Raw genomic sequence first — 25,585 nt, 5'->3', positions numbered from 1 at the left:
ATAAAGATAAGATTGAAGATTTAGAAGAAAACATAATTTTAAGATAATAAAGGCTTAATTAATCATAAACCTTTTTTGGCAATAATTTCATTATGAGCCTAACGAAATTAATTAAGAATCAATTTTTTAAAAAGCCATCTGTGTTTTCTACCTTCCTTTCATTCAAGAGAGCCAACATGGAAGTTTTGTTTAACGCATAAAACATACAAATTACATAATATACAGAAGGGACTCATGTCTTAATATACCACTGTACTGAAACGGAACAAAGCCAAGCCTTGAGTTGGACCCCCGTGTATCAATCTATATTTATAAAAATCAAAAGCTATAATACAATTGACCTAAAATAATGTACACAATCATTTGTCTTCAGCTGTAAAATCTGGCTCGGCAGGCTTCTGAAGTAGCATAGGTGATATCCTTTCCGTCATTCTTGTCTTTCTAGTACCGTTTCGCAATGCTCGAAGAGCATTTGCAGCAAATCTTGAGGCATAGATGGTCGCCCCTAAACTCAGTGAACTACCCCCACCTTTCGCCAATGCATCCTGCCATCGATTTTCTTCTTCTTGTAGAGCCTCTTCTAGCTTCTTCCTACTATAGCGCCGCCATGCTGCTTGTACAAAGCAAGCTGCCCAAGTCCTCCACTGCTGTGAGTAAAACCTAAAAGTATGGCGTAGCTGTTTACTGTGTAGTCGTCGGAATTGAGACGCTACAAACTTCAAATCATCGGCCTTCAATGCAAATGCTTCAACTTCTGATAGAGCTTGGACAGTTCTAGTCGAGATAGGGAGGTTAGCTGATGAGTTAGGATCCAGTGCCCAAGTAAGGAGCTCTTCCCCACAAAAATCACCTGCTTTTAGGGTATCTGAGTTAAAAAACCCGGTCCGTCCTCCATTTGTCGTTACAGTCAGCAATTTTCCACGCATTATGAACAGCATTTCATCCACTGGATCCCCTTCTCGTACTATGTAGCTGTCCTCAGTGTAAAGCACTGGTTTGAGACGGTCACACAATGCATCGAGAAGTTGATCATCCATTTTCTCAAACATCGGCACCTGAATGACAGATAATAACTTTGTTATCCGCCAAGCTGAAGAATCAATGTGCCATATTTTCACAAGAGAGCGTGTGAAAGATTATAAACAAATCATTTTTACCAGTGTGAGATTATAACAAATCATTTTACCAGTTTCTCCCGCTTGATTCGGCATAGGAAGTTATAAATCAGCCCAAGTCCAATTTTCTATTCAAGGTTATGGTATTTGGCTTGTGTCAATTTTGATGCAATAAATGCACAAGTTGAAGAACTTACTCTTTTCAATAAATCCAAACAGAGGTGCCGTTTGATATCTCTTCTTAGATCCTTGGGAAGATTATGAACCAGATTTTCTTCTTCAACACCTCTAGTTTCCTGCCATCTATATTGCTCGTACCTCCTGATTCTCTCCCTCAAACTATCAGGGAGCAACCGATGAGACATCCACTGCTCTGCATCTCGTCTTTTAACCCTCATCTCCTCTAATCTTAAAGTCGTGGACTGCAGATATGTCTGTTTTACCAACATTGCAGATCAGTAGGAACTCATACTACAAAAGGCGTCCCTAAGATTTGTCATTAATATATTGTCGAACTTGGCCAATTCTAAGCAATTTTAGAGTAGACCTTTGCACGTATCTCTTCGTTACCAAACACAAATGCCACTTCAATGGCTCCAAGTTAAAGAGTAGTGAAACAACTTACTCACCTGCATATTTCCAATCAGAAACGAGAACAGCACCAAGCCAGATATAGAAATAGAAACTGCAAAGCAAATTTCCCAAACAAAGGTGCTTGTTTTAAGGTTTTGGCCAAGGGAACTGAAACAACAGACAAAAGCTTAGCCTCATATCCTGAATCAGAAATTAACAGAATAAAGCTACAGCATCGTTTAGGAGAAAGATACCTTAAATTTTGCAACCCCCACCAGAAACAGTAGAAGAATTTCCGAGGAAAATCTTTTGATTCAACAACACCAGATTGAAGGGCATTGAGAAATATTCCAAAGTCAAAAGCAGTCGTATTGGGATTCTGAATAGGGCAGGAGTTGTTCAACATGGTGCTGAATTCTGTGTGGTTCGCCTGCACAATGAAATGCAGCATGTCGACAAGCAGTCTGATTACCACAGGCCTTTCGCCAGCAACTTGTTTCACGTTCTATCGAAAACAAATACCAAAAGGCTCCAAGTACCTAAAATGGGATAAAAAAAAAAGAGCAGGCAGATAGTTTAACGAGTTGCAGAGCTGTTTATGCTGGAAGCAAATTAGTGAAACTATGAATTAAACTCTAAAAAAACTTACATGACTGGCAAGCATGTAAAGAAAAAGATTGAAGGCAGCCCCAGCCCATGCTGTTTCAGTGAGTATACCAGAAGTTCTAGTGACTTCTTTATACAAAGGATAGACACGGAGAATCCTAGGTATATATTGTAAGAACACCACATATTTTAACAAATTCTTTGTGTTGAAAGATTTCGCACCACTCAGTTTGGGAATGACAATCCAAATCACAACCTGGAAAATCATTAGATAATCAGATTCATGGGAACACGTAAACAAAAGTATATCTGAACATGAATTGCAACTCCTGGGGAAAAACTGCATACATGCTATAATAATCTTGGAGATTTGAGGCATCAGCATTTTTCTCACAAAGGTTGATATACAGTTACAAGAGCAAGGATCATGGAAACCGCTCAAAAGCAACTTTCTTGTTTTCTTGTAATAAAAAAATTTATTGTTCTAGTGGAGAGTATGTTTTATTCCGCATGTTATGGACATCTATGCATATGCACAATTAGGCCATAATGTGGGAACGGAAATTTTTCCCTTACCTGAGGAAGCGGAAGAACTGCAAGGATGTCAATTATGAAGTATGATGACAGATATCTTTTTGCTATCTCCCAAGAATCTTCAACTAGAACACCTCTTCCAAATACACGAGAAGATGGAGCAATGAAACCAGTGTGAAATTGAAATAGAATATGGATGAGGTAAAACACATCTGTAAAGGACCGTAGAATACTGGCTGTGAGTTCCAATGTTGGGTCCAAATCAAGGCACTTCTTTTCGTCATCAACAATGGGAATATAGAAAAACAAGGGATCCAACGAGATGGCAAGCACACATGATAATACAAATATCTTATTCCATTTCTGAAGGAATGATCCTTGTGGATCAAGAATTTTCTTCTGAGATCCTTCGTCATCTGCCAGAAACTTTCTCAGTGAGAAGGATCTTAGGGATCCTGTGAATCTTTTGATTCTATCAGAACCAGATTCTAAACCCCTCTGGAATTTGTCTGAAACTGATGACACTGCTACTCTAGGTTTACCCTCTGGTACTCCATCTTCAGATGGAGAATGCCCAATGAAGATCTTCTCGGATCTCCAATCTCGAAACCTAATAGGGGACAGAGACATTAGCAGCACTCAGTTTTAAGAAAATGAAACACATGGAGCACTCTGGTCAAATCATATTAACTTGAAAATTTATACGAGCCTTTACGTTTCTAGAGCTTAAAATATGTTTTAGCAGCTTGTAAGCTCACATATCTTCAAAATTAAGCTCTTGAAAGTAATGAACATAATAAATTCTTGTAGAAGGAAAAATTGAAAGGGAAGAGAAATTAATCAAATGATCAGGAAAAACAGAGGAAAATATCGAGGAAAAATAAATTTGATAGTATTTTGGGAGTAAAAATAAGTATTGAGACTATTTGGATTTCTAAACAAAAATTATATCTCAAGACATGATCTTATTTTTTTAAAAAAAAATCTTATATGATTCTAGGAGGTTGTTTTTAAATCTTATAAAACCAGACAGCTTACAAACGATTAAATATCTTATAAACGTTTTGTAAATATCTTATAGATTTAACCAAACAGTCACTAAGTTTCTCATGAACGACTTTTCTTCCCCTTTTAAGAGGTTTTTGAAAGGATTCGAAAAAAAGGGAAAACGGTCAAGTAGTTAAAATGATCATGAGAAACATATGGAGTCGTTGCTAATTCTATTTTCTAATTTAACATAAGAAATTAGAGAGACCTTTAGCATATAACCCCCATGAGTCGACAAATCCTTCTCGAATTGAAGTACTTTGCCCTTAATTTACCTACATATGGCCATTATTTTTTATTAGGTTTTCTCTGCCTTAAATTTTTATGAACAAGCTAGAGCAACTAAATCCATAAATGCTACCTAGACCTTTATTGCCTCATAGAAATGGATCTGCGAGTGATCGTGATGAACTAACCTCACAAATTTTTCTGGGTGATTATTCATAAATCCAGCTTACATGAGAAACTTCAGAAGCAAATTATGAACTTCAGTACAGGAGCGTAGCAAGAAAGAAAAGTGCTTCTGCTAGTACCAAGCACGCTGCAGACAGTCAAGCCCTAAAAAAAAATATTTATGAACCTCCATTAGATGATATTTCAATACCAAGTGAAAATCTAAATCTAGAAACATGAACAATATGCAACCCAGGCAAAAAACCAATATATCTTTCAAGAAAACCAAAAGTGAATAAACAACAAACAGTCAAGTTTTTACATCGCGAACATAATAATTCTACATACAAACAAATAAACATGTATAACTAGACCAAATTGAAACTCTTTTAACACATTTTCTTTAATCTCAAAATGAGAGACAAAAAAAAGAAGTAGAAGAAAAATATTCAAAGCACAAACAGAAAAGAAAGTAAAATCTCTGCGGCACACATGAAATTCGCTTTTTCGGAGCACATCGTATGTTTAAAATTGTCATCATACAGTACCATTTCAATCACTTTTTTTTTTAATTAAACAAATTTCTGTTTAAAGTCTCTAGATTAAAATAATAAAAAGGAAACATGTTTTTTAATAAAAAAAAGTAACAGCCGAAAGACCAAATGTAACCTAAGATAAAAAAAAAGAGTCAACATAACCAAATGATGCGCCATCGTTCAAAATCACCCTGAAAAAAAATGAAACCATGACTGTTAAACATCACACGACCTCAATTCGCCCCCAAAACAGATGATCACTGAATAATCGCACTGAGTCAGAATCAAACCTCACAATTTTTCAACCAGGTACCGACTCTCGATTATTTCTCAAGCACAGAATATCAGAACACAACTTCTGAAGATTACACTAAAAAAAAACAAGATCAACACGTACCGAAGGTATGATTCTTAGTGAAGACCAGTCCGCGAAATCGTACATCACTATGTATGTGAGAGAAAAAGGGAGGGAGGAGGTTGCGAAGTTATTGCAGGAAGCTTCGCGGAGATTTCACTTCAGTTCCTGAATTTTGGAACGATTCTGACAAAATTTTCCTCCGTGAAAATTAAATCTGCAACTTGCTCTGGCAAATCTGTAATTATCCATATGGATTTTAGGAAAAAATTGACACCGATTCCCACATGACGAGTCCACCAACTACAGTTCAAATGAAGGGGGAAATTAAAAATAAAAATCCACTCACATTTTGCCTACGGTTCCCAAGGCGTACAGTACTTACTGTTGTTAAAAATTGAAATTTAAATAACTTCTATGATTTTTTAATAATTTTTTTAGCTTTTTTTTACATAAATTTAATTTTTCGGAATAAAAAAATCTGGGAGCTAAAAAAAATGAAATAAAAATATTTTAAGGATTTTAAAAATTACATAAAGACACTATTTTGTCTATATTATATCTAAATTATTATATATAAATATAAATTAATTGTAGTGGAACAAATGATTTTTTCTCCGAAAGTGAAAGCATGAAATTTTATTTTTTTTAAAAATGTCTTCACTAAAAAAAGGTGTATCCAATATAGAATACGCAGATAATAGATTGGTTTTTTTTATTTAAAAAAAAACATTGTTTTCCTACCATTTTTTCTTTTTCATAATGACAAAAAAATACTAGAAGTCATGTTTTCTAATTTTCTTATTTAAAATTTTATTTTCGAAGTAATTTTTTTAAGGAATATCCGAATTAATTGATGTTTGAAAAATAGCTATCTCATATATTTTTTAATAAAATTCTTCTTATGGGAGTCTGTAGGATCATATTCAGTGTTTTTCATTTTATCAAAAGATATAGCTGGTAGTAACAATGCAACTCAAATATTTTAAACTATACCTCATTTCAATTATCATGGTTCGATCGCTTTTTAACAAAAACGATTATTGCTCTTAACAGAAACATTCTATTCGAACATGTTATTGTCGCAAAATTCATTATAGCTGAATCATGAAATATATGTAAAACTCTTCTAAATTTGTATTGTATGTATATAAAAGATAATTGTGATTTGCACTCCATTTTATTAATAAATTTTATATATAAAATAGAGTATAATCAACAAAAAGTGGAGTGAAATAACAATTTTTATATATTAGTTATTTGACTTCCCTCTTTTATCACTCACTCGAACCAATCTCATAATACAATATCATTAAACAAAATGAATCACGATATCTTTCTAAGAAGCACAATAGCTTCCTAAAAGGTTACTAATCCCAAAATTTATCTTACCCAAGCATGCTATATCCCAACATAAAAGGTGGAAACATTTGTGTGGTATGCAAATTGAAAGGAAATAATATTTCGATTTTAATTGAAATTATTTCTCTAACATTATTTTCTTTGTTGATTGAACCTATAAAATAAGGGTCCTGTAAAGTCAACTTTTCTCCGTATAGCACAAGACTTTAGCTTGGATAAGGTGAAATTGAGTAAAAGACTTGGAGGGAGAGTAAGGGTCCATGGCCTACTCTCACGCTGCATTTATATTATTTAATTAATATTTGACTCTACAAATTTTCCCAACTTCCATTGGTTGGTTGACTTTCACGTGAATACTGGTTTAAAATCTTTTGTGGAATTTGTTGGAAATCAGTGGTGTAGTAATTAAGGTATATGTCGTCAAGGGTTTGCAAGCAACACATGAATTAAAATTGAGTGAGGATTTGGATTCATTTGAGTATATTATAGGTATCTAAGGCGAAATGACATTGATTTTGGGCATATTTTGCGAATGGATGTAAATGCAATCGCGCACACTTACAACCTTAAAAAAATTAATTTCAGTTGAGTGTAATAATTATCGTGATAGAAAAACGATTAAAATATAATATTTGAAAAATCATACTTTAAAAAATACGTGTAAATATATTTTATTTTGATATAAGATATGCAGTTTAAAACAACAGCCTACTTACAGGAAAAAAAATATATAATTTTTTGATTAATATATATATTGATACACACGAAAGTAAGTTCACTTACAAATTGTAGGACAAACAGAAAAATCATCAAAATGTTGGAATGATAAAAGCACCTAGATAAGTCTTGTATAAAGGGAGAATTTATAAAATTTTGGTATCGATTTGGATTTGGCATTATTCATATAAGATTCAAATGTTGATCTTTGAATTACAAAATTAATCACATTTAATGGTCAATTATTGTGAAATTAATGCTGCTTGATGATGTTTTGATTAAGGTTGCAAATAAAAGTTATTTTAACATTTTGATGGTTGGGGAGGTGAAGAGGTTCTCTCCATGTAGTGTGTCTGAATCATAGCTACTCTAATATTTATGAACAATCCACATGATGTGCTAATCTACAAGAGTGGCATAGAGCTCCCAGGGGCATAGGTTGTGTGGTAAGAGCCTAGAGTGAAGGATACTTTAATCCATGTTGGTGAGAGATCGAGTCTCAGCTCCTCCTTTATAGAGAATTTCTCCTGCCAACCTCTCATCTAGGTATCTGGTGCCGGTGCATAACCCTGATTTACTTCCGATCACGCAGGGGCTTGGGGCGGCTCTGTGTGGGGTCCTCGGGGGTGGGGTTCACTCTTTTTTTTATAAGAGTGGCATATATTCAAAACATAGGAAATTTTATGATTGGAAAAAAAAAATCATTAAAAATAAATTATTCTCTCTTTATTAAAGAGAATGAAGATATTAGAAGCATAAAAAAACCTTTTTTTGGGGTTTTTTATAATTTCTAATTTTAAAGTGTTTTCTAATTTTTCCTAAGGTACGTGAAACAAACATAAAAATTTGAGTTTTAAAAACTAAAATTCAACATAAATTATTAAAATATTTTATAATGAAGAATATATTGTGGATTTATGTGAAATCACATGTACTATACGGAAATTTTAACACATACTAAGAAAATAATTGGAAAATTAGTTTTACATACAAAATCCATATTTTATCTCTATTTAATATATTCAAAAAATAGTTGCATGTTTTTCAAGTCTTAATTAATAGAGATATATTAGTAAAACCAAGAAAAAATGCAACTAAATGTAGAAACTGAACTATATATTTGATACAACCAAAAAAAGCGAAGAATCATATATTATTGAGATGGATGTAGTATTAATATACACATACAATTAAGTGTTCAAGGTAGCCAAGTTGATCGAGAGTCGTGAGTAACTTCATGAGCATCTTGATCCTTGATTTGGCCAAGTTTGAGTTTTAGTTGTCACGAGCTCAACATGTACATGAATCGAGTTCGAACTTGAAATTGATCAGTCGATTGAGTTTGAGCTCTAACAACAACAAAATTTAAATCGAGTTCAAACTCAAGTAGCGTAACGCTCCACTTGTGTGCAACCTTATGTACAACGTGGATATTTCTGTTGTGGCTTCTACTGTTAATAATAATAAAATAAACAAAAAGGATATGATAAATTTAAGGACAATAATTGAATGAGACGCACACGATCCCCCGCTTAAAAGTGAAGCAAATGCCACGTCGACGTCCTCTTTTTCGCAAATCACCCCCTTGGCTTGCTTGCTTGACAGCAATTCCACTCTCGGAAGATCATGAACCAAATATAAGTTATGAGAGGAAAAGAACTGAAAATGCTGGAGGTATCGTGATGTGGGCAGGTATTATCTTTCTAATAATTCATCCGCTAAAGCTCATTCAATTTCTTGGCATATCAGAAATAATCTGCCGAGACACCTGGAAGTGGCGTGACAAATGGAATCCTTCAGTGAAAACATGCACAGGGAGTTATTTTCTCTCGATGAACAGATGGAGCATAATTTGTGGAATGCTTGATCTTTGTCCCTACGTGTAGTTTTGATTCCTTTTTCTTTCCCCTGTTTGAGAGACTAGTTGTCATGAGTGAATATATTACAGGTGATCGGAAGAGTGTGAACCCCATGAACAAAGATATTGGTGCATGGATTTCAAAAGTAGCGCCTTTCACCTTCAATTTTTGCTATTGTCTTGGAGGGTTGGAGGTGTCTTGAGCAATTTGTAGTGGCTGAGCCTGAAGTTAATTCAGGTACTCCATTGAATTGAATATTTTGGTTTCTCCATACTGATGAAGATCAGCTGGTCTTGCATGATTAGGGAAAATGCAAGGTTGAAACAATTATAAAGCTATCAAAATATACATCATAATCAATATCTATCACCACAGTATTAAATAACAACAAATATATTACATAAAAGTATTAGAGGCACAAATTAGGAACAAATGGAACACACTACATAATACTAAAATATTAGATATCAATCCACATAATTTATACTTACAAATTTTTGCTCTAAAGAAATATATAATATTATCAAGCATATAACCAAACAAAATATCCATTTTTTTCAATATTGACTTTAATCAGACAAAGAAAAAGTATTAAAAAAAAGGAAATCGACAAATTGACATTAAACAAATTAATTCATATTCATGGCATAGATTCAAATTCAATTGAAACGTAATATCTTATCCAAACAAAAATTGCTACATCTATTTTACATACCTAAGTAACCCAATAAAATGAAATTAGAAAAGTACGATCACGGAGTGATTTATTCGTCTGCACGGTCATGAAAAAATGGTTTGGATTTGTAAGAACTAAGAAGTCATACTACAGTGGCGGAGCCAGAAATATGGCTCCGTCTGGGCTGGAAATGATTATTTATAGTGGATAGTGATTTGGATATACACAACAAATATTTGACGCAAATTTTTATTCATGGATTTTTTTTTTTTTAAATTACAGATTGGTAGATTTGCTAAAGTGGAAGTCGGTAATGGCTAAAAGAAGTATACATTCTCTTGAATTCACCCCGAATTATGGTAATGTTTCTCTTTTTTAATGTGATGACTTTGTGGATAAATTTATTGAGATTATCACATTTACTTATGTTAATATTCTGTTTGTTAGGCTGGATGGGAGAACCCACTCTTGTTACAATTAAACTGTACTACAATGGTTCAATGGATACCAATCACAAGAGGAAAATGTACAAAGGTGGGAGTACTGAATACTTTGATTTTGTGGATATAGATAAGATATGTTTGATTGAACTATGAGGTTATGCTAAGGAAGTAGGATGCCTGGAGAAAGACATGTTCAGATTTTGGCACAAAATCGGTAAATCTTTGAACAATGGAAGATATTTGGAAAGTGATGCTGCTGTGGTTGAAATTAGGAACCATGTCCCCAAAAACTTTGAAGTGGAAATTTATATTGAACATGATGAATTTTTTTTCAATAAATCAGATAGATGCATATGATGTTTTAGAGAAACCAAAATAAGTTGAACCAAAAACAAGGGTTGGAATAAATGATGAAGATGATGCAGAATTTTACGATAGTGAATTTGATTTTGATGAAGATGAAAATTTTAAGGGAAAGGAGAAAACTATAGTCATTGATGGTGATATTTCAAATGATTTGTTTGAGAGAATGCAAGGTGATGAAGGAGATGATGATTGTGCAGAAAGTGATGAGTTAGAGAGTACATTTGATTCTGAAGAAAATGATACACAAAAATTCCAAATGTATGAATATTCGGAAAATCCTGAGTTGAAGCTTGGTATGATATTTAATTCAAAAAAAGAGGCAAAGTTTGCTATAGAAAGTCATTGTATCAAACGAGGGATGGTTGTGAACTTTGTCAATAATGACAAAAGTAGGCTTCGAGGTGTGTGCAAAAATCAAGGATGTAAATGGGTTATTCAGATGAATAAGGACAATTGCTGGCAGATAAAGATATTTGAATCTGAGCACAAAAACTACTATTGGAATGTTAAGAACAAAAACATCAAGTCAAGCTGGTTAGGTGAAACTTTTGTAAATAAATTGAAATCAAATTCTAAGTTAGGTACCAGAGAATTCAGAGAAAAGGTTAAATCTACTTTGAATGTAGCCCTCACATATAAACAAGATTATTTGGGTCGGAAAAAAGCATTGAAGCTAGTTGATGGTAGCATAGCGGAACAATTTAGCCGAATAAAAAATTATTGCGCTGAACTGAGAAGGTCCGATGATGGTGCTTCTGTGATTCTGAAACTGACTGATGAAGATGATGGGCCAAGATTTCAGAAGCTGTACGTGTGCTTTCCGGCCTGTAAAAAAGGTTTTAAAGAGTCTTGTAGACCTGTGGTTGGAGTTGATGGATGTTTTTTGAAAACCAATAGTGGTGGGCAATTGTTGACAGCAGTTGGCCTAGATCCAAATAAAAACATTTTTCCTATTGCTTATGCATTGGTGGAAGGAGAAAACCTGAACAACACTGATCCAACGCATACTTTAGCATAATTCCAAAAGGTAATATACTTCTTAATAACATGTGTAAGTGTTTCAACAGCATGATTTTAGATGCAAGAGAAAAACCAATCATTTCAATGTTCGAAACATTAAGAAATTTGTTGATGGCCAGGTTTCAATGAACAGAGAAAAGGCCGAGAAATGGGATGGTGTGATGTGTCCGAAAATTAAAGTTGTGTTGGCAAAAAATAGCAAGGAAGCAGCTCTTTTGATGGCTGATGAGACACATTTTCAGATCACAGGATTACACCAGCAGCACTCTGTTGACCTGTGTAGTATGAGTTGTAGGAAATGGGATTTGACTGGAATTCCATGTCCACATGTTGTTTGTGCTATTTGGTCTAAACAAGAGAACCCAGAGGCTTATGTACATCGTTTTTACAGTGTTTTGAAATACAAGCAGTGTTACTCACGATCCATCATGCCCATTAATGGACCAGCCTATGGCCTGAATTCCAGTTAATCCCTCCATTACCACCAATGTATAAAGAAAAAGTTGGTAGGCCAGCTAAGTTGAGAAGCCGACAACCTGATAAAATTCCATCTTCAAGACAATCAAAGCTGAAAGGTGTGAAACGAAACAACAAATGTCGGACATGTGGTGGGTTTGGACACAATCAAAGGAGTTGCAACATATCTAAAGCAAGTGGTTTAGATAACACAACACAAGAAAACAATGAAATGGACAGAGGTGAAATTGAAACACCAAAAAATTACAATGAAATGGATATAGGTGATGTTGAGGAGTTGCTTTTATGTTATTTAAGATTCTTATTTTAATTTTTAGTTAAATAATATTAAGCATTTAATAGGTGACATAGAAGCTGCACCACAAACATGTAATGAAGCCGAGCTTGATGCGACTACACAAGGCAACACACTATCAGATGAAAGCGAAAGATTCATATAAAATAAAACCACAGAACGTGCTGAAGCAACATTCAAAAAAAAAAAAGAAAAAACTACCGGTTATCAGCTATTTGTTGTGTATTTATGTTTATTTTAAGTGACGGTAATTTTTTTAAAAAAATTTCGATTTAAATGATTATTTTCAGGTAATACGACAACGAGCATCTGGAGTATCAATTACTGACAGCTCTAACAGAATCTCATTAGTTAATGTAAATGCAACTAAACCTTTTACATTTATTTTTGTGAGTTGGATATGTTTCAATTTTTTAATCTTTTTCTCAGGTTCATAAAATATTCAACAAACGAACACATGTTATTGTGAAAGACGGAAGGAACTTCGTAACTGTGTCTAATTTGAGAGCTTCATTGGATGATCAAAGAAAAAAAAACATCGATAGAATCAAGTGGATCTCGTTCAATGAAAGATGCCGGAAAGGAAATGGGTACTGGATCATCATCAAAATCTTGAAAAATCAATCAGAAACCTGATGTTAAAAAAATATTGGATGGTTTTGGAACTAGAGGTTGATGACATATTATCTTGTTTTGTTGGATTCTAAATTTTATGGAAGTAGTGGTTGTAGACATGTTATTTATTTTTTGTTGGATTTTAATGGTTGTGGAAGTAAATGTTGTGGTTATGAAATTAGTAGCTTTAAGGAATCATTGAGTTTTTTTTTTCTTTTTGCTGGAATGGTTCTGTTTGAGTTTTCTTAATGCTTTTTTTTTTTCTTGGAATGATATACATCTTCCTTCTTTTTTTTTTTTTATGGAATGGTTCTCTATTTTTCTTAATCCCTCGTTTGGCATTTCTTTCCTTATAAAGCAGTAAGTAGCTGCAGATTCTTAGAACTATAAAAATAAGGAAATAGCAAAACATATTTATGCTAAGTTTCCACCAGTAACAATTTGAAAAAAAATAATGAAAATAAAAAATTGGACACAAAGAATGACCAATCACAGTTGCAAACACAAGATGAATATTAGACATCTTACTCAAGTCAATATTAAAGACAAATTGTTGCATTCTTATTTCAAATCCCATAATCCAAAAAACAAACTTTAGTTTTTACACAAGTGCAACATAATCGAAAATGATAGAAACACATGCATCATCTCTCTCCTCCTTCTCTTCTTTCCTTTCCTCACTTAGATGTGCCTCATTAGCTGCGCCACCAACAGAAGCAATAACTACTCTATTGATATTCACCAAGGTGTAGAGACTCTAATATTTCTTTGAGCTCTTTAAATAACTCTTCCATTTTCAATGCATTTTTGCGATTCTCACGTTCCAATTCCATTTGAGCATATACTAAGTGGGCTATTCTTTCATACTCTTTTGGTTTTCTACTCGAACTTGCATCAAATGTTGAACTTGAACATTTTGCCTCGTTAGAGTTATAAGTAGCAGCTCCAGCAGATTGTTTCTTCATATACTCATCAAATGATTTCAATTACTCTTCTCAATAGGATTTGTGAGAAGCTCCACTGTATTTATTCACTTGCACTCGAGTCTCCTCCCAATTGAGTCTTCTCAACAAATACAACATATGTTTTCCTCTACATTAAATAAGAAATTTCAAATTCTAAAAATAATTCATAAACTAAACATGATAATCACATAAGCAAATCACATGGAAAGTTACAAAATACACACTAAATTTATAATAAAATAATCATGCTAGTAATCTGTTGAAAAATTTCGCAAAAATCAAAAAGTAAATATAATTAAGTATGAGAATTAGATAAAGCTTCACCAAATAAAATAAATCCAAGCATGATAATTATGCTACCAGGATGTGCCTAACAAATTAGAAAAATATTGATAAACTACATTCGAAATTTATATTCCAAAATGTTGAGATATATATACATATATATTCTATTTACTATTTAGGATCAACTCATATCCATTTCAAAATTATATAAAAATTCACAAAATAAGAATGCTACGAAAAGATACTAATCGAGAAGCTACAACAAAATCATGGAAAATAATGAAAAGTCTTTACCGTAGATGTGTAGTAGATTGAATCTGGAATTGCTAAATTTTCTTCGAGCTCACTGTGGGTAGGGGTGAACAAGATTTTCGGTTAAACCGAATTAACCGACCGAACCGAGCCAATTCGGAAATTCGGTTCGGTTATTTCGGAAATTCGATTTTCAAATTTAAAAATTCGGTTATATCAGCTAATTCGGTTCGGTTACGGTTTTCAAAATTTTGAAATTGGTTAATCGAATTAACCGATATAATAAATATTATTATTTAATAAAAAAAATTTATTTATCAATTTTTATAAATATTATAATTTTTAATTTTAAAATCACTATAATATGTATTAATTGTGTTCAAATAAAATTTATACATTTGTGATGTGTGTAATTTTATGTTTTTATGCATTTGTGTAAACTGTAGTGCTAAAAAAAAAATTACATATATAATTAAAGTTAAATCACAATTTTTTTTTAATCGGTTAATTCGGTCACCGACCGTATTAACTGATTTTAATTCGGTTCTGTTTTCATCGGTTATGAAAATTAATTCGATCGGTGCAGTTATGGCTAATATTTCGGTTCGGTTCGGTTATAGCTAATTCGGTTCGATCGGTAACCGAATTGGCCGAATACTCACCCCTAGCTGTGGGTTTGGAATTAGGGTTGTAAAAGTGGGGAGTAAGTGTTGTAGAGGTGGGGAGTAAAATGAAAAGGAGTAAACCATTGCCTTCACAAAGAAATGATCATGTGAGATGCACATGACGTGAGTCAACGTTAATCTTAACGTCAAGATAACGATAGAGACCAATTCAGGAAGATTTTGAAAACTTGAAGGATTAATTAAGCTGTAAAAATGAAGAAGGACTGAAATGAGAAAAATAATAAACAATAAGGACGAAAATGAGTATTATCCCCAAAAGTGTTCACTATGAAAATGAAGCCATCTCACAACAATGGTTGAGTTAATTGAGTAAATCTAACCATGGTTAACTCCAACTCTGGTTAGATGGGAAAACAATAGTTTGTGTTTACTATGAAACGCAACCTTCTCATAGACCTATTGTTTCGATCACGATTTTAGCTTTCTCCATTGTCTTCTAGGGTTCTGTCCAAGTTCAATTTGGTGGGAAAGTAGGAAAATTTGAACAATCACTGTTCCATCTCATTCAAATTCTGAATTTTGCCAGTAATTCTTACATTCCTTTAATTTTCATGTGTTCAGATTTACGTCGAAACTGAATTTTTGTTTTTGTAAACTAGGGTTTTTGGGAAATGTGTTGAATTATATTAGGTAGCTTGACAATCTCTTGTTTGATTATATTAGATCCCTTGGGAGTGCTCCTTTTCGTCGATTTAAGGGGTTAATTTGGGATTTGTGGGTGTTCACTGTTTTCGTAGTTCTGTGCACTCAGAGTTTGTTCGAACTGCCATTTGTCATTTAATGCTGCTGAGATTATTAGTTCATGTTTTGGTATGGGTTTTTTTCCGGAGGATTTGAGCCACTTCATTGTCACTGTTTGGTGTTACTCCTTAAATTTCAGGTTGTTAATTTGAAGAAGAATATACTAATAGGGAAAAAAAGAGCTAATCCTCAGCACTAGCTATCTCCAAGTGCAGGAAACATCTCAAATGTCACAGTTCATAGATTAATGATTGAGTCATGATTGTTGGTTAATTGTCATTTAGAATGTATATCTCACTAGTGTCTCATGAAAATTAATAATTTAAAACTCAAGTGAACGCAATGATGTATTAGAAAGAAACTTATAGACCACTAACCATTGGGGAATATCATATAATTGAAAGATGTAACTCTATAATTTAGTTCGATTTAATTAGGATTCTCCAAATTATTTTGGGATTAATTTGATTTGTTACAAAAAAATGCACGTATGTAGTTTATATAGAATACACCAATGATAACATAATTAGAAAGTATCAATTATTCGATTCTTAATGTTGTGGTGGCATCACTAACTTTAGATCACTCGGTAGTAGAGGTGTGCCAAAAATTCCAGAAATCATGTGTATGGATTAGAATCCGACCCAAAAACACACTCGATCAGGTATCCACTAAGACCAAAATTTTCCATGTATGTGGTATGGATTAGACTGACACCAGATCTCAAGTAGTTCAACTGCAGTTTTGAGGTTTTTGATCGTCAAGTTAAAACAGGCTTCTTGATTTTGTGGTTTTAACTATTTGGGTTTTAGGTTGCATGATATATGGTGCATGGATACTCCAAAAATGACCATGTATTCAATCAGATACTCCCTGAAAATGGATAGATGTGGGAACAGCTACTGTAAGTATCCGATAAATAACACTAAAAAATAAATCGGATACGGTATTCGATAAGACCAGAGGAGTATCCTGACCATGTCCGATGGGCAAGAATTATCTTTGATTTTAAAAGGATACAGTAGGGATCTTTTTTGGCAATATTTTAAAAATTAAGATTTTTCCACCAGTAATTAATAATTAATTTTAAAAAAACAAAAAAACATGGTTTGGAGTTGTTGATAAAAACAAATTGGACTTTTTATAATATATTATGCATCATTATTTGTGATTATTAGATTGATTTTAAAATAAACTTGAGTTTTAATGTGTTGCACAAAAAAATTGTTTAATTTTAATCATTGACGTGTTCATGATATTTGTGTTATTAATTTGCATATGCATTTTTGTATCTCTATTATATATTAAATCTTATTTCTATATAAATTAGTGTATCATTTCATATTATATAACAAATTTTGAAAATTGTCTAATCCGATGTCCATGCTTGTCCATCATAGGTAGCGATAGAGCATCAGTGCTTCTTCGTGAATGTGTTGTTTATTGTAAAGCATGTCGTTTTCAAGCGCCTTTAGTTCTTGACCTTTTTAAAATGTCGAGAAGATGGGTGCTCAATAATGTGGGGGTGGTTTAAATTCTAATGTAAATGTTGTTGGCGTATCAATCTGTTGGCTGCACCGCTGCTGCCAGACATGGTGTATGTGGAGTTTTTCCTTCTTTTTTTTTATTTCTGATCTCAATTATTGATTTCACGTGTGATTCCAAGCCTTTGAGGATATTACTTTGGAAGTTGAAGTCATGAGCTAGTTATTTTCCGATATTCTGCAATGACGTGATTGCTAGGTTTATTATGATCATTCACCCCTAGCAAATCTTGATAATCGTAAAAAAAACAACTCACGTGATATTATATCTGAACTCAGACTGTTCCATGAATATCCAATTCTAATTAGAATAATTCTGTTCTGGGATTTATATATCTAATTTTTTGTAGTAACATATATTTTATCGTCTGTCGTGCTTCAGGTACTTGGAAATCATTATTTGGGAGGGCCTTTGTTGCCAAACAATCACTGTTATTCTGTGGTTCTTGTTGTGACTTAATAGTACATGCATTGATAGGTGAAAATTTGGAGGCATTTCATTTTTAAGGATGGAGTGCAATAAAGACGAAGCCCTGAGGGCCAAATCAATTGCTGAGAGCAAGTTAGAGAAAAAAGATTTTGGGGGCGCAAGAAAGTTTTCCTTGAAAGCTCAGACTCTGTATGCAGGGTTAGATGGCATATCCCAATTGTCGAAAACACTGGATGTATATGTATCTGCGGAGAATAAGATAAATGGAGAAGTAGATTGGTACGGAGTACTTGGTGTAAGCCCCTCAGCTGATGATGAAACAATAAGAAAACAGTACAGGAAGTTTGCCCTCATGCTTCACCCTGATAAAAATAAATCTACTGGTGCTGAAGGTGCATTTAAACTAGTTTCTGAAGCATGGACTTTGTTATCAGATAAGGCAAAAAGGCTGGCTTATAATCAAAGGAGAGGCTCCAAGGGGTTTCCCCAGAAGGTTCCTATGCATAATGGTGGTCCATCAGTGGCACCCAGAGCGAATGGGTATTACAAATTTGCAAGCAGGACATCATCAGCTCCGGTAACCCAAAATAATAATGTGAAGGTTCCCCCTAAACCTACTCCTACTCCATCCCATCAACGAACTGATACCTTTTGGACGGTCTGTGATTTGTGTAAGATGCATTATGAGTATGCAAGGATATATCTTAACAATACTCTTCTTTGTCCCAATTGTAAGAAGGCCTTTAGGGCTACAGAGACTGCTTCTCCATACAATTGTTCAGAACCAGCCAATCAGTTTCCTCGGCAGCGGCACCCAAGTCATGGTAATCATGTAACCAGTCGAAATGCCTATGATCCTGTAAAAAATTGTGCAGCTGCTCAAAAGTCAATACCAGGCCAGTCAGGTCCAAATTCTTTTAGGTATGTTAACCACCATCAGGATTCACTCTCTGGAACAGCTACTGTAGGTAAAACAGATCCTTGGATTGCAGCAAAAGCTGCCAATGTTGTTCAACTGGCACAGGATAAGTTGAAGAGAGCACAAACTGAATCACATATCTCCTCTGGGTGGGAGGCAAATATTAAAAAGAGAAAATTAGATGAAGATGTCAAGATATCTGGAACGAACAATAAGTCAGCCCAGGGACATGGTGGATTTGGAACTTCCAGTATGAATGCTGGATCAAGTGTTTATGGTTTTTCTGGAACATATGCTATGCCAAACATCACTAGAGAGTTGACTGGCATAAAAAACCCGAAACATGTTGATGGTCAAGGCCCGGCTGGAGATTCAGAAGACACAAAATGAATGGCGGTTGGAGATGATATCCAAGCCCGTGACTAAAGAGAAAGACAAGACGAAAGCAAGCAAGAAAGAGAGAAGTCGAGAATGTCAGGTTAACCGTGCTTCTGGTAATGCCACATTTCCTGTTGTGCCATCCATAAATGTACCAGATCCCGATTTTTATGATTTTGATCTGGATAGAACAGAAAGTTGTTTTGGAGATAATGAGGTTTGGGCTGCCTATGACCATGACGATGGCATGCCACGTTTCTATGCTCTAATCAACAAGGTCATCTCTAGAAAGCCATTTAAGTTGAGGATCAGCTGGCTTAACTCAAAAACCAACAGTGAATTTGGTAGTTTAGATTGGATAGGCTCAGGTTTCTATAAAACATGTGGAGAATTTAGGGTGGGCAAATATGAAACTTGTAAATTCATCAATTCCTTTTCTCATAAGGTTAGCTGTTCAAAAGGGCTGCGCGGAGGCATTTTAATTCACCCTTGAACTGGTCATCTGATTGGAACCAGCAGACACCTGATGAAGTTATACACAAGTATGATATGGTGACGGTATTAGACGACTATAGCGAGGATATGGGTGTCGCTGTTGCTCCTCTTGTGAAGGTGGTCGGGTTCAAAACAGTTTTTTGTCCAAATTTGGACCCTGAAATGATCAACAGAATACCCGAGGAAGAGATGTTCCGATTTTCTCATCAGGTCCCAAACCATTTGCTTCTGGTCTTGAAGCTCAAGACGCCCCCAAAGATTGCGTGGAGCTGGATCCGGCAGCTACTCCGCTGGAACTTCTTCAGGTTATAACAGAAACCAATGACGCACCAATGAAGCTGGATAAAGAAAGTTGACGAACATCTATTGCAGAGTGTTAAAAGTACTAGTTCAGATCGCCTTGCTCATTCCGCATCAATGAAGCTGGATAAAGAAAGTTGACGAACAGCTATTGCAGTGTGTTAAAAGTACTAGTTCAGATAGCGTTGCTACGGAAATGAGCATTGCAGGGAATTATCACGAGCCATAGATGTGAGAGGATGGGATCGCTAAGTTCACCACAATCAGTAGATTCTGCTTAAGCCAAAATATCGTACCGGATGCACAGGTCACTGGAGAATTGACATACCTGTTTATTTTCTTCTCAAATTTTACAAGGGACAGTGCTAGGATGTTTGCATTTTGCTACACTCCACTCCCATTGAGTTGTTTTAACAGCTGTTCATACTCATAAGCTTAGAAGGCAAAGAAATCTATTTCTCTTTCCCCCAACTCGGTGAACGAAGACATCACTTTCACTTCACAGCCGTTAGAAATGATAAAGAGAGGTGCTTGCAATTTTGTTCCATCGCTTCTGATCCTGTCGTGTACATATGGGAATTCTCTCCCCTCTGAAGCCTTGACACATTTTTAAGTTCAGTAGAATTTAATATAATTGTTTTTTGGCTTTGAAAATACCTGTTCCTCTTATTAAACTTGTTTTTACCAATTGGAAGGGTATTCTGTCAGCAGCCAATACAATGGTGGAGATTATTTGGTCCATATATTTTTAGTGCCTCTTACTTAATACATAGTTTAATGTTTCGCATGTGGATTTTTGCGGAGAAACCGGGTAATCATAATTTATTTCTGGAAACCCAAATTCAGGAGACACCTGCAAATCAGACAAGTTTAATAACAGATCCAGCTTAGACAACAATGGCCTACAAGATTCATACATAGAATATTGGTCTCTGTTGCCTCTGCTGTTCTTCTCTAATGAGTGGCACTTGTCTCTCTCCTATATGGAATAAATACATAAAAAATTTGAAGCACAAACTCAAATTTGATATGGGTTCCAAAGCAATTCTCTTTCGTGGCCTTTTTGTAGCCATGTTTATTCCATTTCCTCTGAGGTGGCAGCAAGAGAGTTGGCTGAGACGACCAACTCCATTGACGCAAGCAAGCATTTTATCGACTACAAATATACTGCATCGGCAGACACTGTTTATGAATTGTAGATGCTTTTTGTCTCCTGTGTTGAATTATCATTCCGGGAAATTGGGGTATCTATTTGATATCCAAAAGTATATAAAAATCATAAATCAATAAGAGGGACTACATAGTTATCGCTACGAAAACTAAATAATCAACCTTCGTGTTGCTTTTGGATTGATTAACTTGGAGCTAAAAATTTCAATATGTTAGTTCAGTTGGGTAAATCTACTTGAAAATGAATTTAAAATCCTAACTAGTTATATTTTGAGTCAATATGACGGATTTCTAATACATCCATATATGAAAAAATTTCAAATCATTATTTCAAATACTTAATCAAATTCAAATTTTCTATTCTATAAACACAAGTCCATTTCTTTTGTTTTTATGAATTATCTCTTATTATTTTGACATTTTCAACGCTCTCCGATGAAAATGAGAAATCATATTTCCATATTGAGTACACAAAGTCTAAATGTTAAATGATGATCCCGAATTATATCAGCCAATCATAATTTCCAAAAATTAGATCTCAATTACAAACCCTTGCAACCTCCGTGTAATTGTCTCACACTTCATAAGGGACCAATAATATTATCTTATTTATCTTTACGTATCGAGCCCGGCTCGTCAATGTCAAATATTAGTGGACGGTTGTCATGAGATCCCCCAATCATGTAAGTCAAAGTCATGGGAGTTCCAAATAATTCATATCAATAATGTCAGTGAAAGTCACATTTTCCTGCGTCCAGGCCTACCCAATTATATGAGTCAGACATTGAGTGCGAAAATTCGACCATTGATGGAAGACAAGAAAATATTAAACTTTTATTCAATTTTTCTTTTAATGAGCCTGATTTAACTTTCAAATCTTATTCAAAATGAGGGATTTTAATTTCAAAAATTTGTCTAATCAGTTTGATTTAAAAACTATGTTATGTTTGTTTGTATGTTTACCGGACTCAGGTAACTCTAATTATCACAATAATAATAATGCACATATTGATTATTTATAATATATCACATGCATTATAAATAATAAACGATGATCGATAATGTGGGGACCCGGACGCTAATCAAATTCTTAATCATCATTGGGACTAATTAATCAATTATAAAACAGGGTCTAATTTTTTTTTTAAATGCGGAACGTAGTGACAACAATCTAATATACAACTCAGTATATAATAAAGTACAAGTCCTGTACCGTCTACAAATCAGTACAAACTAAGGTTCAACAACTACTATCAAGTGTTCAAACCCTATATACACTCCAAGTTCGTAGTCTCCACTCTATCACGATATTTCCTCATCTCCTGAACCCTGATCCTGTCCCACCTATTGTCATGTACACATACAGACAAGACAACAGCCGGATAACTCCGGTGAGAATAAATCCCAGTATAAATCAACGAAACATGCAATCATATAAACAAATATAAATCATGTAATCAGGTAACAGATATATGTATCCAGATCTGAAACATAAACAATCTTAGCCTGTCGACACATACGTGACTCCACGTTTCAGACTAGACTCAATCCTAGTCTAGGGATCCCGGTTTCCAGACATTGGCATTCCATATCGACCAACAGTAATAGAAAAGACTCCAGTTCTATCCACGTCGATATAGTATCGATCACCAGTAATAGAAGAAGCTCTGTTTCTATCCACATCAGTATAGTATCGATCACCAGTAATAGAAGAAACTATGATTCTATCCACATCGATATAACATCGATCAACAGTAATAGAAGAAGTTATAATTCTATCCACATCGATACAATACTGATCACCAGTAATAGAAGGAGCTATAACTCTATCCACATCGATAGCCAATTATCCAGTGACAAACTATGGCACTTCCGCCAATACAATATCTCATGACATCGTGCAATGTGCCCGTGGTGATCCCACCACGATCAGACACTTCTGTCATAAGACTACTCGTCTAATACCTGCTATCTATAAATCAAGAGAACAAGTATATCAATCAAATCAATGCTATATCAATGCAATAAAGTAAAGTATGTGATTTAGGGAAACTCAAGTCTAAACCGACTCAAGTCGATCTCCCAGTACCACATTGACTTGTACCTTCCGTTTGTAGTCACGGTCTGAAGCAATCTCAGTTCTAAACTCAAGACTGTCTTTGTAAATCTGAAATGACATATAGAGAATCACAATATCAATGTTCTATTCTCAATTCAATACTGAATCTGGTTAATCTGGATTTAATTCAAAATCAACGGTATAACGGTACAATTTCAATATCCCCATCAATACCCTATTCCCAGATATCAATTACAAATCATAACCCATATCCATTACAATCCGTAATCAGTCCGTAAGCCAAATCTATTCGACTTCCAATCAATATAATCAGAAAATCATAACAATTCCAGAATCACTCTGTTTTCTGATCTGACTTCGATTCTACGGTGTCTAACATGTCAAGAACACCATACACGAATTATATCAAATTCCTACAACATCATATTTTCAAATGATACCAGAAATCAATAAAACTTACTTCCTGTAGTAGCTATCGACGAGAGGATCTCAGAACCGTGTCCGGATTTAATTTCTGATAGACGGATCTTGTAAAAATCAAATTAGTGACCCCAAAATGAAACTTTGAGAATGTCCCTCGCTATTCTCGGTCTTCGGCTGTTCTTCCTTGAAGGGAAATGAGATTATATATATATTAAATGCATGGTGTGACAAGTGTCAACTCAAGTGCTATTTGCACTTTAGCCCCTCAACTTTTCACTATTTGCAAATCGGCCCCTATTCAATCTTTTCGATTCAATTTCAATCCTAAATAAGTTCAAACATCTTGGAATATAATTCAACACTCCATAATTCTCTAATTCAATAATCTCGGTTTAAAATAATATCATTTCTATAATCTCGGACCTTACAATTCTCCCCCTCTGAGACATGATTTCGTCCTCGAAATCACAGACATTCCATCATATCAACAAGGAGTATATACAGAAACTGTATAAGAAATTTACATCAGTGAAATAATGCTGGGAATTCTTGTCTCATATCTGATTCAGTCTCCCAAGTAGCTTCTTCAACACCATGACGAGTCCGTTGAACTTTCACAAGTGGAATAATCTTTGTTCTGAGTTGTTTTTCTTTACGATCGATAATCCGAATCGGTTTCTCGACATAACTCAATGTCTCATCCAGCTCGGTCTCGTCTGGCTGAATCACGTGAGAATCATCGGGGAGATATTTCCACAGCATTGATACATGAAACACATCATGTATTCCAGATAATGAAGGCGGTAAGACAAGTCGATAGGCACGATCTCCTATCTTTTCAAGAATTTCATAAGGACCTACATATCTTGGAGACAATTTCCCTTTCTTGCCAAATCGGACAACACCCCTGAAAGGAGAAATCTTCAGGAATACTCGGTCTCCTACCTCAAATACTAACGGTCGTCTTCTGAGGTTGGCATATTTGGCTTGTCGGTCCTGAGCTGCCTTCATTTTCTTCTGAATCAATTTTAATTTCTCGGTCATATCTCTGATCATGTCAGGTCCAGTCTCAGGAACTTCAGAGATATCATTCCAATAAGGAGGGGATCTACACTTCTTTCCGTACAACGCTTCAAAATGTGCCATCTCAATACTAGTCTGATAGCTATTGTTGTACGAAAATTCACAGAGAGGCAATGCATCTTGCCAATTAGTACTAAAATCAAGCACCACAGCTCTTAACATATCTTCCAACGTCTGAATCGTCCGTTCTGACTGTCCGTCAGTCTGTGGATGATATGCGGTACTTAGATGTAACTTTGTACCAAGAGCTTGCTGCAAACTCTGCCAGAAATGCGAAGTAAACCGAGGATCACGGTCTGAAACAATCGACTTCGGCACTCCGTGCAGTCTTACTACTTCCTTGACATAGATATCGGTCATCTGATCATATCTATAAGTCATCTTGTATGGAATAAAGCATGCTGATTTGGTCAATCGATCAATCACGACCCAAATCGCATCACAACCTCGGGAGGAACGTGGTAACTGTGTCACGAAATCCATGGAAATGTAATCCCATTTCCATTCAGGAATTGACAAACTCTGCAACAATCCTCCTGGTTTCTTCCTCTCAGCTTTCACCTGTTGGCAATTCAGACACTTGGATACAAATTCAGTAACATCAGATTTCATTTGCTTCCACCAATACTGTGTCTTTAGATCATTGTACATTTTCCTGTCGCCAGGATGAATGCTAAAACGACTGTTGTGCGCTTCTATCAGTATTCGTTGTTTCAAATCCGAAACATTCGGCACAACCAGACGATTATTCACATACAAAATATCATTTTTCAACTGATATTCCGATCGATGTCCAGCTTTAACCATAGCAATCGACTTCTGTATATTCTGATAATCTTTCTGAG

General features: G+C 34.7%; 1 protein-coding gene and 1 pseudogene across 1 annotated transcript; one reads left to right on the top strand and one right to left on the bottom strand.

The window, feature by feature from the left end:
- Positions 1-151: 151 nt before the first annotated feature.
- LOC140826241 (cyclic nucleotide-gated ion channel 1-like) lies at positions 152-5,468 on the bottom strand. Its single transcript, XM_073188440.1, is given in 9 exon segments — positions 152-1,055; positions 1,313-1,549; positions 1,745-1,856; positions 1,943-2,152; positions 2,154-2,227; positions 2,338-2,550; positions 2,871-3,438; positions 4,292-4,433; positions 5,202-5,468. Coding segments are annotated over 8 exon segments (2,139 nt in total). The 5' UTR covers positions 4,321-4,433; positions 5,202-5,468; the 3' UTR covers positions 152-359.
- Positions 5,469-15,450: 9,982 nt separating this feature from the next.
- On the top strand, positions 15,451-20,771 carry LOC140826231 (uncharacterized; annotated as a pseudogene).
- Positions 20,772-25,585: the final 4,814 nt, after the last annotated feature.

This window comes from Primulina eburnea, chromosome 1 (assembly GCF_022965805.1).
Source record: "Primulina eburnea isolate SZY01 chromosome 1, ASM2296580v1, whole genome shotgun sequence".
NCBI lineage: Eukaryota > Viridiplantae > Streptophyta > Magnoliopsida > Lamiales > Gesneriaceae > Primulina > Primulina eburnea.
The sequence above is the reverse complement of the archived record's forward strand: the minus strand, read 5'-3'. Positions and strand labels throughout refer to the sequence as shown.